Source organism: Nerophis lumbriciformis, linkage group LG01, assembly GCF_033978685.3.
Source record: "Nerophis lumbriciformis linkage group LG01, RoL_Nlum_v2.1, whole genome shotgun sequence".
In the NCBI taxonomy this organism is placed as follows: Eukaryota; Metazoa; Chordata; class Actinopteri; order Syngnathiformes; family Syngnathidae; genus Nerophis; species Nerophis lumbriciformis.
The window spans coordinates 71,932,658-71,945,502 of NC_084548.2; the positions used below are offsets into that span (position 1 = coordinate 71,932,658).

The 12,845-nt window shown below is 36.6% G+C and overlaps 1 protein-coding gene across 1 annotated transcript in view; it reads left to right on the plus strand.

Annotated features, from left to right (window-relative positions):
• Positions 1-1,669: 1,669 nt before the first annotated feature.
• The window catches only part of rnf41 (ring finger protein 41), a 32,067-nt gene continuing 20,891 nt past the window's right edge, over positions 1,670-12,845 (plus strand). The window contains exons 1-2 of the mRNA XM_061925393.1: positions 1,670-1,829; positions 8,539-8,654. Coding sequence (XP_061781377.1) covers positions 8,565-8,654 — 90 coding nt within the window. The 5' untranslated portion in view covers positions 1,670-1,829; positions 8,539-8,564. The remainder of the gene's footprint in view (positions 1,830-8,538; positions 8,655-12,845) is intronic.

A 12,845-nucleotide genomic window follows, 5' to 3' on the forward strand; every position in this document is an offset into this window, starting at 1 on the left:
ATGTGAATAATATAAATACAGTCTATTATACAGCATTATTCACATGTGAATAATATAAATACAGTCTATTATACAGCATTATTCACATGTGAATAACATAAATACAGTCTATTATACAGTATTGATCACATGTGAATAATATAAATACAGTCTATTATACAGCATTATTCACATGTGAATAATATAAATACAGTCTATTATACAGCATTATTCACATGTGAATAATATAAATACAGTCTATTATACAGCATTATTCACATGTGAATAATATAAATACAGTCTATTATACAGCATTATTCACATGTGAATAATATAAATAGTCTATTATACAGCATTATTCACATGTGAATAATATAAATACAGTCTATTATACGGCATTATTCACATGTGAATAACATAAATACAGTCTATTATACAGCATTATTCACGTGTGAATAATATAAATACAGTCTATTATACAGCATTGATCACATGTGAGTAATATAAATACAGTCTATTATACAGCATTATTCACATGTGAATAATACAACTAAAGTCTATTACACAGCATTGTTCACATGTGAATAATATAAATACAGTCTATTATACAGCATTATTCACGTGTGAATAATATAAATACAGTATATTACACAGCATTGTTCACATGTGAATAATATAAATACAGTCTATAATACGGCATTGTTCACATGTGAATAATATAAATACAGTCTATTATACAGCATTATTCACGTGTGAATAATATAAATACAGTATGTTACACAGCATTGTTCACATGTGAATAATATAAATACAGTCTATTATACGGCATTGTTCACATGTGAATAATATAAATACAGTCTATTATACAGCATTATTCACATATGAATAATATAAATACAGCCTACTATACAGCATTGTTCACATGTGAAAAATATAAATACAGTCTATTATACATCATTATTCACATGTGAATAAAATAAATACAGTATATTATAAAGCATTATTCACATGTGAATAATATAGTCTATTATACAGCATTATTCACATGTGAATAATATAAATACAGTCTATTATACAGTATTGATCACATGTGAATAATATAAATACAGTATTATACAGCATTATTCACATTGAATAACATAAATACAGTCTATTATACAGCATTATTCACATGTGAATACTATAAATACAGTCTATTACACAGCATTGATCACATGTGAATAATATAAATACAGTCTATTATACAGCATTATTCACATTGAATAACATAAATACAGTCTATTATACAACATTATTCACATGTGAATAATATAAATACAGTCTATTATACAGCATTCACATGTGAATAATATAAATACAGTCTATTATACAGCATTATTCATATGTAAATAATACAAACACAGTCTATTATACAGCATTATTCACATGTGAATAATATAAATACAGTCTATTATACAGCATTATTCACACGTGAATAATATAAATACAGTCTATTATACAGCATTATTCACATGTGAATAAGATAAATACAGTCAAATAAAGGTTTATTTTAAAAAAAACATGCAAGTAAATGTTGTTTTTTTGCAAAGAAGAAGCTTTTTTCTCCACAAACGAAACACATGTTATGCTATATGCGAAATATCCATTTTGACAATGAAGTTCGATTAGATTTGTAAGATAAATTCAACACAAATCAAATGATAATGAGTCGGTTGCGTCATGACGTCATCAGCCCTCGACGTGGGAGTGACGCAGGCGACGTAGGATGTAAGGCAGCCGGAGCGACGAGCCCAGGTTAACGACGGTGGACGCCAAAATTCTCCCGGGAGCTGCTTTAACTACACGGCCGAGTAAGTGTTTGTCTTCCCCGACAATGTCTTGGTTGAGCGGCGGCACTTGTACGTCGCCATTTGCCGGCGTAGCGTCCTTATTTGTGGCTGTGACTGGTTAGCTCCGATGCTAATGTCCAGGGGGGAAACAGCGACGTTGCTAACTAGCCAGCTAGCTAGCTAGCTCTATTAATGTGAATATAAAATAACAAATAAGTATATTCACCAAAGTGCATAAAAACATGTTTTGTGAGGCGTACAGGCTGCAATGGGAGCTTGTTCTTTGATTTTTCATGTTTCCCTCTTACACACATGTTAATGTGTGCTATGGCTATGAGATTTTTTCCCCCTTTGGCCTCAGTCTGGACCCCCTGTTCAGGGGCCCAGACTTTGACTCAATATTTATTTTTCTCCTCCCCTTCCCCAGCGTTTACCTGTTTCTCACCTTTTCGCCATCACATGCTAATGTGCTAACGTGCTAGCAAAAACAAATCAAAATATGAAAAGTGAAATATTCTGATGACTAATATGAGCACAGTATCAGTACTAGTTTCCTGTGTCACTTCCGTTTTATGTCCTTTTTCATGTGGAGAAGTTGTATCCTCTATCACAGTGTTTTTCAACCACTGTGCCGCGGCACACTAGTGATTATCTAAATTCACCTATTTGAAAAAGAAGGTAAACTTAGGTAGGGAATAGGTCAAATAAAACGTAAGAAGTAGGGATAAGGGTAAAAGTAGGTAAAATAATGTAAGAAGTATGTTTTTTTTTTTTTTTTTAAAAAGGTAAAAGTATGTAAAATAAAATAAGGTAAGAAGTATGTTTAAAAAAAAGTTAAACGTAGGTAAGGATTAGGTCAAATAAGATAATTAGGTAAAAAGGTAAAATAAAACTTAAGAATTAGGAAAAAGGGTAAAAGTAGGTAAACAGGTCAAATAAGGTAGGAAGTATGTTTTTTTTTGGATTTTTGAAAGGTAAAAGTAGGAAAAATTAAATAAGAAGTGAAATAAGGTAAGAAGTATGTAAAAAAAAAGGCAAAGGCAGGTAAGGAATAGGTGAAATAAGACAAGAAGTAGGTCAAAAGGTATAATAAAATGTAAGAAGTAGGGATAAGGGTAAAAGTAGGTAAACAGGTAAAATAATGTAAAAAGTATGTTTTTGTTGTTGTTGTTTTTTAAAGGAAACAATATGTAAAATAAAATAATGTAAGAAGTATGTTTTTATATTAAAAAAAAAGGTAACGTAGGTAAGGAATAGGTCAAATAAGATAATTAACAGATAAAATAAGGTATGCAGTATGTTTTTTTTATTTAAAAAAAGGTAAAAGTAGGAAAAATAAAATAAGAAGTGAAATAAGGTAGGAATTTTGTAAAAAAAAAAAAAAAGGTAAAGATAGGTAATAATATATAATAATAGGTGAAATAAGACAAGAAGTAGGTCAAAAGGTATAATAAAATGTAAGAAGTAGGGATAAGGGTAAAAGTAGGTAAACAGGTAAAATAATGTAAGAACTATGTTTTTTTTTGTTTTTTTTTTAAAGGTAAAAGTATGTAAAATAAAATAATGTAAGAAGTATGTTTTTATTTAAAAAAACAAAAAAGGTAAGCATAGGTAAGGAATAGGTCAAATAAGATAATTAGGTAAAAAATAAAACTTAAGAATTAGGGAAAAGGGTAAAAGTAGGTAAACGGGTAAAATAGGGTACAAAGTATGTTTGTTTTTTTTAATTTAAAAAAGTTAAAAGTAGGAAAAATTAAATAAGAAGTTAAATAAGGTAAGAAGTATGTAAAAAAAAAGAAAAAAAGATAAAGGTAGGTAAGGAATAGGTGAAATAAGACAAGAAGAATACAACGTAAGAAGTAGGGATAAGGGTAAAGTAGGTAAACAGGTAAAATAATGTAAGAAGTATGTTTTTTTGTTTTTTTAAAGGTAAAAGTATGTCAAGTAAAATAAGGTAAGAAGTACTGTATGTTTAAAAAAAAAGAAAAGAAAAAAGGTAAACGTAGGTAAGGAATAGGTCAAATAAGATAATTAGGTAAAAATGTCAAATAAAACTTAAGAAGCAGGGAAAAGTAGGTAAACAGGTAAAATAAGGTATGAAGTATGTTTTTTTATTTTTTTAAAAAAGGTAAAAGTAGGAAAAAGAAAATAAGAAGTGAAATAAGGTAAGAAGTACTGTATGTAAAAAAGTAAAGGTAGGTAAGGAATAGGTGAAATAAGACAAGAAGTAGGTCAGAAGGTATAATAAAACGTAAGAAGTAAGGAAAGGGGTAAAAGTAGGCAAACAGGTAAAATAAGGTAAGAAGTTTGTAAAAAAAAATAAGGTAAAAGTAGGTAAAATAAAATAAGTAAAAAGGTTAATCAAAATAAGTATGTAAGAAGTAGGTAAAAGTGGGTAACAAGGTAAAATAAGCACCTGTTTGGGTTAAAAATATTTTTTGAAAACCAGTAATTATAGTCTGCAAATGATGTGTTGTTGTTGAGTGTCGGTGCTGTCTAGAGCTCGGCAGAGTAACCGTGTAATACTCTTCCATATCAGTAGGTGGCAGCAGGTAGCTAATTGCTTTGTGGATGTCGGAAACAGCGGGAGACAGTGTGCAGGTAAAAAGGTGTCTAATGCTTAAACCAAAAATAAACAAAAGGCGAGTGCCGCTAAGAAAAGGCATTGAAGCTTAGGGAAGGCTATGCAGAACGAAACTGAAACTGAACCGGCTACAAAGTAAACAAAAACAGAATGCTGGACGACAGCAAAGACTTACTGTGAAGCAATGTACATCCGAACGTGACATGACAATCAACGATGTCCCCACAAAGAAGGATGAAAACAACTGAAATATTCTTGATTGCTAAAACCAAGTAGTTGCGGGAAATATCGATCAAAGGAAGACATGAAACTGCTACAGGAAAATACAAAAAAAAAAGAGGAAAAGGCACCAAAATAGGAGCGCAAGACAACAACTAAAACACTACACTCAGGAAAACAGCAAAAAACTCAAAATAAGTCAGGGTGTGATGTGACAGGTGGTGACAGTACACCTACTTTGAGACAAGAGCTATAGTGATGCATGCTTGGTTATGCTCTAAAGTCATATCCAACAATTGCGAGAACAACGTTTTATTGTCAATATCGGCTGCTGAGTTTAATTTTTTAATGTTTTCTGCTGGTGGTGTGCCTCAGAATTTTTTCAATGAAAAAAATGTGCCTTGGCTCTAAAAAAGGTTGAAAAACACTGCTCTGTCAGGCCTCCAATTTGAACTTTTTAAGGTCAAGGCAAGTGTTGCCTTAAAGGAGGGCTCATATTTTAGGGCACCAAGGCAAACATTATTGTTTTTCCAGGCAGGGACTCCAAAGCATGTATTAGACTTACACAAACTTTAATGATCTACAAGGGAAATTGTTCCACACAGTAGCTCGGTTACAAAGGATGGAAAGTGTAAGGATGGAAAGGATAATGCAGGTATAAAGTAGACTAAAAATGTACCCTAGTAGCAATATAAAATATAACATGTATTTATACAGTATATGATATATACTGATATATTATATTTTTATACACTATATAACAATTACCATGTACAATATTACAGTATATGTAACAGCTGCAGCATAAAACAAGAGAGTAGATCTAGCAGAAAATAAACATTATAAACAAAGAGAGGTAGCTAACATGTCAGGTGTCAGGTAATAGACAGATATCATATATTGTTGTATGGCCAGTGATTATACAGCTGGATGGAAAGAAGGACTTCTTGAATCCAACACTGTGGGAACCAAGCTGAAGGAGCCTGTTGGAGTGTGAACTCTACTGTCCCTCAATTGTCTGGTGGAGTGGGTGGGTGGGCAGGATTGTCCTTGATGGCGGGCAGGATTGTCCATGATGGCGGGCAGGATTGTCTATGATGGCGGGCAGGATTGTCCATGATGGTGGGCAGGATTGTCCATGATGGTGGGCAGGATTGTCCATGATGGCAGGCAGGATTGTCCATGATGGTGAGCAGGATTGTCCATGATGGCGGGCAGGATTGTCTATGATGGCGGGCAGGATTGTCCATGATGGTGGGCAGGATTGTCCATGATGGTGGGCAGGATTGTCCATGATGGCAGGCAGGATTGTCCATGATGGTGGGCAGGATTGTCCATGATGGTGGGCAGGATTGTCCATGATGGCGGGCAGTTTGTCCAGTGTCCTCCTGTCCCTCACTGACACAAACGCCTCCAACTGTGTGCCAATAGTTTGGCCGGCTTTCCGGATTAGTTTGTCAATCCGCATGAATACATATACGTTTTTTTTAAATTCATTATTAATATAAACTTGTCAGCTTTTTGTCATTTCATGATGCCTGTATCTCTATGTTTACCTTTTGATAGAGGGAAGTATTTTTTGCAATTATTAATTTTTTTATGTTATGTACGTGTAGATGCTGTATCGCAGTGGTCCCCAACCACCGGGTACCGGGCCGCACAAGAAATAAATAAAAAAATTTAAAAAAGTGTTTTTGTTTTTTTAATTAAATCAACATAAAAAACACAATATATACATTATATATCAATATAGATCAATACAGTCTGCAGGGATACAGTCTGTAAGCACACATGATTGTATTTCTTTATTAAAAAAAACAAAAAAACACCGAACTATCTATTAAACAAGACAAGAAGCAAGGAATCACACAGAGACAGAGTTAAATTTTGCTCACACGGAGAAACGTATTGGGCTGCACACTCAGTTACAGTTTCACCCTACGCTCTAAAGTATAGCCCCACGCGCTCCTCTATTTATTCGGGAGTTCCCTAGTTAACATCACTGAGGCTGCTTCTGAACGGAGGGGTAATGCAAGCAGCCCCAGTTAGACACAATACGTGATTATTCAGAATGGAAATGTGCTGACACTCGTGATTTTGCCCTGTCTCTGTTTTGTCTGCGTTGAGGTACTCGAAGTCCGTCCTTGGCTGCCAGCAGGCCGGGTCTGGAAACAAACTGCTGCTGCGAGACAACTTGCAATGGAAGATTACAAGTTGTGTGCCTTTGCACAGATAGAAAAGTACAACTTCAGCACAATTGATAATAACCATAGGAACGGCCTTTAAGCATAAGAGTTGTGTGATAACTTATGCATCATTATTCTAACACACTTACAGTAAGTTGTCTAAAACAACACTTCATATAAAACGGGGCCACGTTGCAGTTTTGGCTGCCCTCAGAGGGCCGGCCGCTTGTAACTTTAATAAAAGTGAAGTAAAAATTATATTTACCTATATAGCGCTTTTCTCAAGTGACTCAAAGCGCTTTACATTGTGAAACCCAATATATAAGTTGCATTTTTAAACCGGTGTGGGTAGCACTGGGGGCGGGTGGGTAAAGTGCCTTGCCCAGGGACACAACGGCAGTGACTAGGATGGCGGAAGCGGGGATCGAACCTGGAACCCTCAAGTTGCTGGCATGGCCGCTCTACCCACCGAGCTGTACCGCCCAGAAAGAAAACATACATGTATGAGGATTAGTGGCCTTGTGGTTAGAGTGTCCGCCCTGAGATCGGTAGGTTGTGAGTTCAAACCCCGGCCGAGTCATACCAAAGACTATAAAAATAGGACCCATTAACTCCCTGCTTGGCACTCAGCATCAAGGGTTAGCATTGGGGGTTAAATCACCAAAAATGATTCCCGGGCGTGGCCACCGCTACTGCTCCCCTCACCTCCCAGGGGGTGATGAAGGGTGATGGGTCAAATGCAGAGAATAATTTCGCCACACCTAGTGTGTGTGTGACTATCATTGGTACTTTAACTTTATATTGTCACTAAGGCTGAAACGACGCGTCGACGTAGACGACGTCATCGATTACGTAAATACGTCGACGCCGTTTTTGTGCGTCGACGCGTCGCATACCGTATTTCCGTATTTCCTTGAATTGAATTGAATTTTTTTTGTAAATAAAAGCCATGCCTTTTGAAAAAACTGGTCTACATTTATTATTTCATCTTCATTTTAAATAAAAAAAATAATCGGTAAAAGGAAAAATAATCTATAAATTAATCGAAAAAATAATCTATAGATTAACCGATGAATCGAAAAAATAATCGATAGATTAATCGATAGAAAAATAATCGTTAGCTGCAGCCTTAATTGTCACACGATTACCTATGCATTTGATTAGTAAATGTATATTTTACCTACACTGTAAGAAAAAAAAATCTGTGGATTTTGCGTTTTAAAAAAAGGCAGAATTTTACCATAAAATTTAAAGTAAAACGATCACTCTATTTTACTGTGGTTGAGCTGCCAGATTTTTTTTTTTTTTTTTTTTTTTGCTTAAAAAATATGGTTGCTGTTTTCACAGTGTATTACTGTAAACGTAAACATGGTACCACAGTTTTTTTTTCTTACGGTAGCACTCTGAAGACTTAGTTGTTTAAAAAAATATATATATATTTACAGTGTTTACAGTGTACTATTTGATGAAGAACTTGCTTTGAAATCCTAAGGCTAAGTAGTTATTTATTTTTACCCCCAAAATGTTTCGAATGTATGATAATATAATATCTGTTGCATTATTAGATGGGTAACCTTTAAAAGATATATAATTGCATGCCTTTTTTCCCCCTGTCAAAATAAAAAAAGGAAGAAATATAAACTAATTTATTGATGCATATTATTTGCAGGCTAAAATAATGTGGCCTTGAGTTTGACACCTGTGCTATAAAATAACCCTTCCTGTGCTGTTTGCTGTGTAGGTGGTGTACGGTGCTAGTGATGTACCATGGGGTATGACGTGACGAGGTTCCAAGGGGAGGTAGATGAAGACCTCCTGTGCCCGATATGTAGTGGAGTACTAGAAGAACCAGTGCAGGTAAATACGTTATTACTACTATTATTATTATTATTGATGTTGGTGTATAAGAGGATGCTGTGTTTACCAAAGAGTCCATGTATTGCTCTCATGTAGCCTGAGAAAAAGAAGCCGCCTAATAATTGTGCACACCTAGCAATTATGTGTGGATCTGGTTAGGCCACACCCTGTCCTATTCAACAAATACACATGGGCAGATATGCTGACGTGCAGTCAACATTCAACTTTACACAACTTGCAGTTTGTAAAAAATACTCAGAAAAATGCTTTAAATTCTGGCTGACATGTTGGATACTTCATTGATCTTTCACAGCCACTTTTGCAGATCGCACACACTAGGGATGTCCCGATCCGATATTTGGATCGGATCGGCTGCCGATATTTGCCAAAAATTGCGTATCGGCAAGGCATGGGAAAATGCCGATCCAGATCCAGTTTAAAAAAAAACTCCGGTCCGTGTTTTCCAACGCACCGATTTAAATAATACATTCCACTTTTCTGCTGCTCCCTAATTTCTGTTCCGCATTTTCCAGCACACCTTCAACACATCCACAGGTCTGTGGATTCTCACGCAGTTGCTTTTAGCTGCTGGCATTACACGACAGGCTCTTCTCACTCTTTCCTGTGTCTCCCTCTCACAGACAGCAAGTGCACCTTCTTACACACGTCACATACTGTCACGACATACGTCACATACTGTCACGACACACGTCACATACTGTCACGTCATACGTCACATACGTATACGCCCTCCCCGAGCAGAGAGGTAGCAGCATAGCTAACGTTAGCTGTGATGCTAGCGCAGCCGTGCGAGCAACGCTCCCTCTAAGGTGCTCGCCTGTGCATGTAATAAAGTTTAAAGTTATTTAGCCTACTTAGTTGTCAGAATCATGTTGAAAAGGGTTTTAGTACTCTTGATAACAACTAGCCAGCTGAATTAGGGGAGTTTGAATAATACACAATGGTTGGTAACAAGAAACTGACCTGTTTATTCAAGGATAAACACAAAATAGACAAAATTATACATGACAAACAGAAATGGCATCATTGAACTAGGGCTGGGCGATATGGCCTTTTTTTAATATTGCGATATTTTAAGGCCATGTCACGATACACAATATATATGTGGATATTTTGCCTTAGCCTTGAATGAACACTTGATGCATATAATCACAGCAGTATGATGATTCTATGTGTCTACATTAAAACATTCTTCTTCATACTGCATTAATATATGCTACTTTTAAACTTTCATGCAGAGAAGGAAATCACAACTAAAAAAATCACTATTTTTTTCATACGGTGTTGATCTGGAAATGTTTGCCTCGGCATTTTGATGGTGTGGGCGTGTGGCACCGAACGGAGATAAGCGTCTCGACAGACGTCACAATATTTGAACAATGATGACGAAAACTGTTTTCTCTGTCGTGTCCGTGTGTCGAAAATTGTTATGCGCTTATTTTTTTAATTGATTTTGTGCGTGGCATAGATTTGCCGTGCGCAGTGAACGCTTGAGAAGTGCGCAATTGCACAGGCGCGCACCTTAGAGGGAGCGTTGCTCGCACGGCTGCGCTAGCATCACAGCTAACGTTAGCCATGCTACTACCTCTCTGCTCGGGGAGGACGTAGACGTATGACGTGACAGTATGTGACGTATGACGTGACAGTATGTAACGTATGACGTGACAGTATGTGACGTATGACGTGACAGTATGTGACGTGTGTAAGAAGGTGCGCTTGCTGTCTGTGAGAGGGAGACACAGGAAAGAGTGAGAAGAGCCTGTCGGGTAATGCCAGCAGCTAAAAGCAACTGCGTGAGAATCCACAGACCTGTGGATGTGTTGAAGGTGTGCTGGAAAATGCGGAACGGAAATTAGGGAGCAGCAGAAAAGTGGAATGTATTATTTAAATAGGTGCGTTGGAAAACACGGACCGAAGTTTTTTTTTTAAACTGGATCTGGATCGGCATTTTCCCATGCCTTGCCGATACGCATTTTTTAGCAAATATCGGCGGCCGATCCGATCCAAATATCGGATCGGGACATCCCTACTATAAGTCGCAGTTTTTTTCATAGTGGGCGCGACTTATACTCAGGAGCGACTTATGTGTGAAATGATTAACACATTAGCGTAAAATATCAAATAATATTATTTATCTCATTCACGTAAGAGACTAGACGTATAAGATTTCATGGGATTTAGCAAATAGGAGTGACAGATTGTTTGGTAAACGTATAGCATGTTCTATATGTTATAGTTATTTGAATGACTCTTACCATAATATGTTACGTTAACATACCAGTTGGTTATTTATGCCTCATATAACGTACACTTATTCAGCCTGTTGTTCACTATTCTTTATTTATTTTAAATTGCCTTTCAAACGTCTATTCTTGCTGTTGGCTTTTATCAAATACATTTCCCCAAAAAATGCGACTTACACTCCAGTGCGACTTATATATGTTTTTTTCCTTCTTTATTATGCATTTTCGGCCGGTGCGACTTATACTCAGGAGCGACTTATACTCCGAAAAATACGGTACTTGTTTATATTGACAAATGTGCCGTTTTACACTGCAACTGTCAATTAAAGTCAATTTCTACATATGTCGAGCTTTTGTGCTATAGTGTGCTTAGCTGTTGTGTAGCTGCTAGCTCCTAATGTGTAGTGTTCAATAGCTCATACACTACTGCCATCTAGTGTCTCAAAACTGCATCTACATTCAAATCTACTGCAATTATTTTACCACCTTAGCCACCCGTGCTCATCCTACCTGGCTACCAGACACCTTCTCCACTGATAAATAGCACCCTTGTTCAGTTGGAAATTGTATTACTGTATTTATTGGCAGGATTAAATAGGTCATAAAAAAATATCAATAATTATCAATATCGATCAATATAAAAATGTATATTGTGATATCTCCTAATACGCTTCTGCCTTAGAGACTTTGTATGTGTAAGAGATATGTAACTATAATTACTTGATGCTTGTTTGATACTCTAACCACTAGGCCTACTCAGTGGCCGAGTGGTTAGATTGCCCGCCCTGAGATGGGTAGGTTGTGAGTTCAAACCCCGGCCGAGTCATACCAAAGACTATAAAAATGGGAGCCATTACCTCCCTGCTTGGCACTCAGCATCAAGGGTTGGAATTGGGGGTTAAATCACCAAAATTATTCCCGGGCGCGGCCACCGCTGCTGCCCACTGCTCCCCTCACCTCCCAGGGGGTGAACAAGGGGATGGGTCAAATGCAGAGGACAAATTTCACCACACCGAGTGTGTGTGTGACAATCATTGGTACTTTAACTTTAATATTGACAAATGTGCTGTTCTACACTGTCAATTAAAGTCACTTACTACCAGTGACGTGCAGTCACTCGAGGCAGGTGAGGCGGGGCCTCACCTGCCATCATGGAAAGAAAAAAATTGTAAAAAGGAAAAAAAAATTAAATTGTTATATATATCCAGTGATTATACTATAAAGTTATTTTCCATTTAACTTCACCAGTTTTAGATTATTTTTATTCAAAATCGCTGAATTTTCACATTTGCCGTTCAAATACTGAGAAGAGACGGTGCGGTGAACAGCAGCCAGTTGAGGCACGTCACTCAGTGACGCAACATGGATTGCGCAATGACTCGGCTAACTGCTGGCCTGCTGTGCAGTGAGACTGTATTGCTATATGAACTATATTATACATTTCCATAGTTTAGTTAGCTGAGGTATATAATGTACAGTGTATTTTGTCAACAATTGTATGTGTGTAAAGTATTTCTTGTGCTGAGCGATCATAAAACGGCTGCAAAAGACGCACTGGCTGAGGCTCGCCTCCTGCACCCCCGCCGTAGAATTGTTATATCAACTAAAGCCCACACTTAAACTTTCCACGTGCAAGATTGAATCTATTTAAAAAAATGATTTCATAAGAAGCCAAAAAGTGCAAAAACAATAATGTTGGTGTTGGAGGAGTTGTGAATGAATGCAGGGACACAACATTAGATACACCTGCAGACTGCAGATGTACCTAATTCACAACTCCTCCAACACGAACATTATTGTTTTTGCACTTTTTGGCTTCTTATTGAATAACTTTTGTAACCTATTTTTATGGGCTTTCCTCTTTGTGATGTTAAGTTCCTGTTATGCGCTGTTATACAGTATATGCCTTGAGCTCTTATTTTGAAGG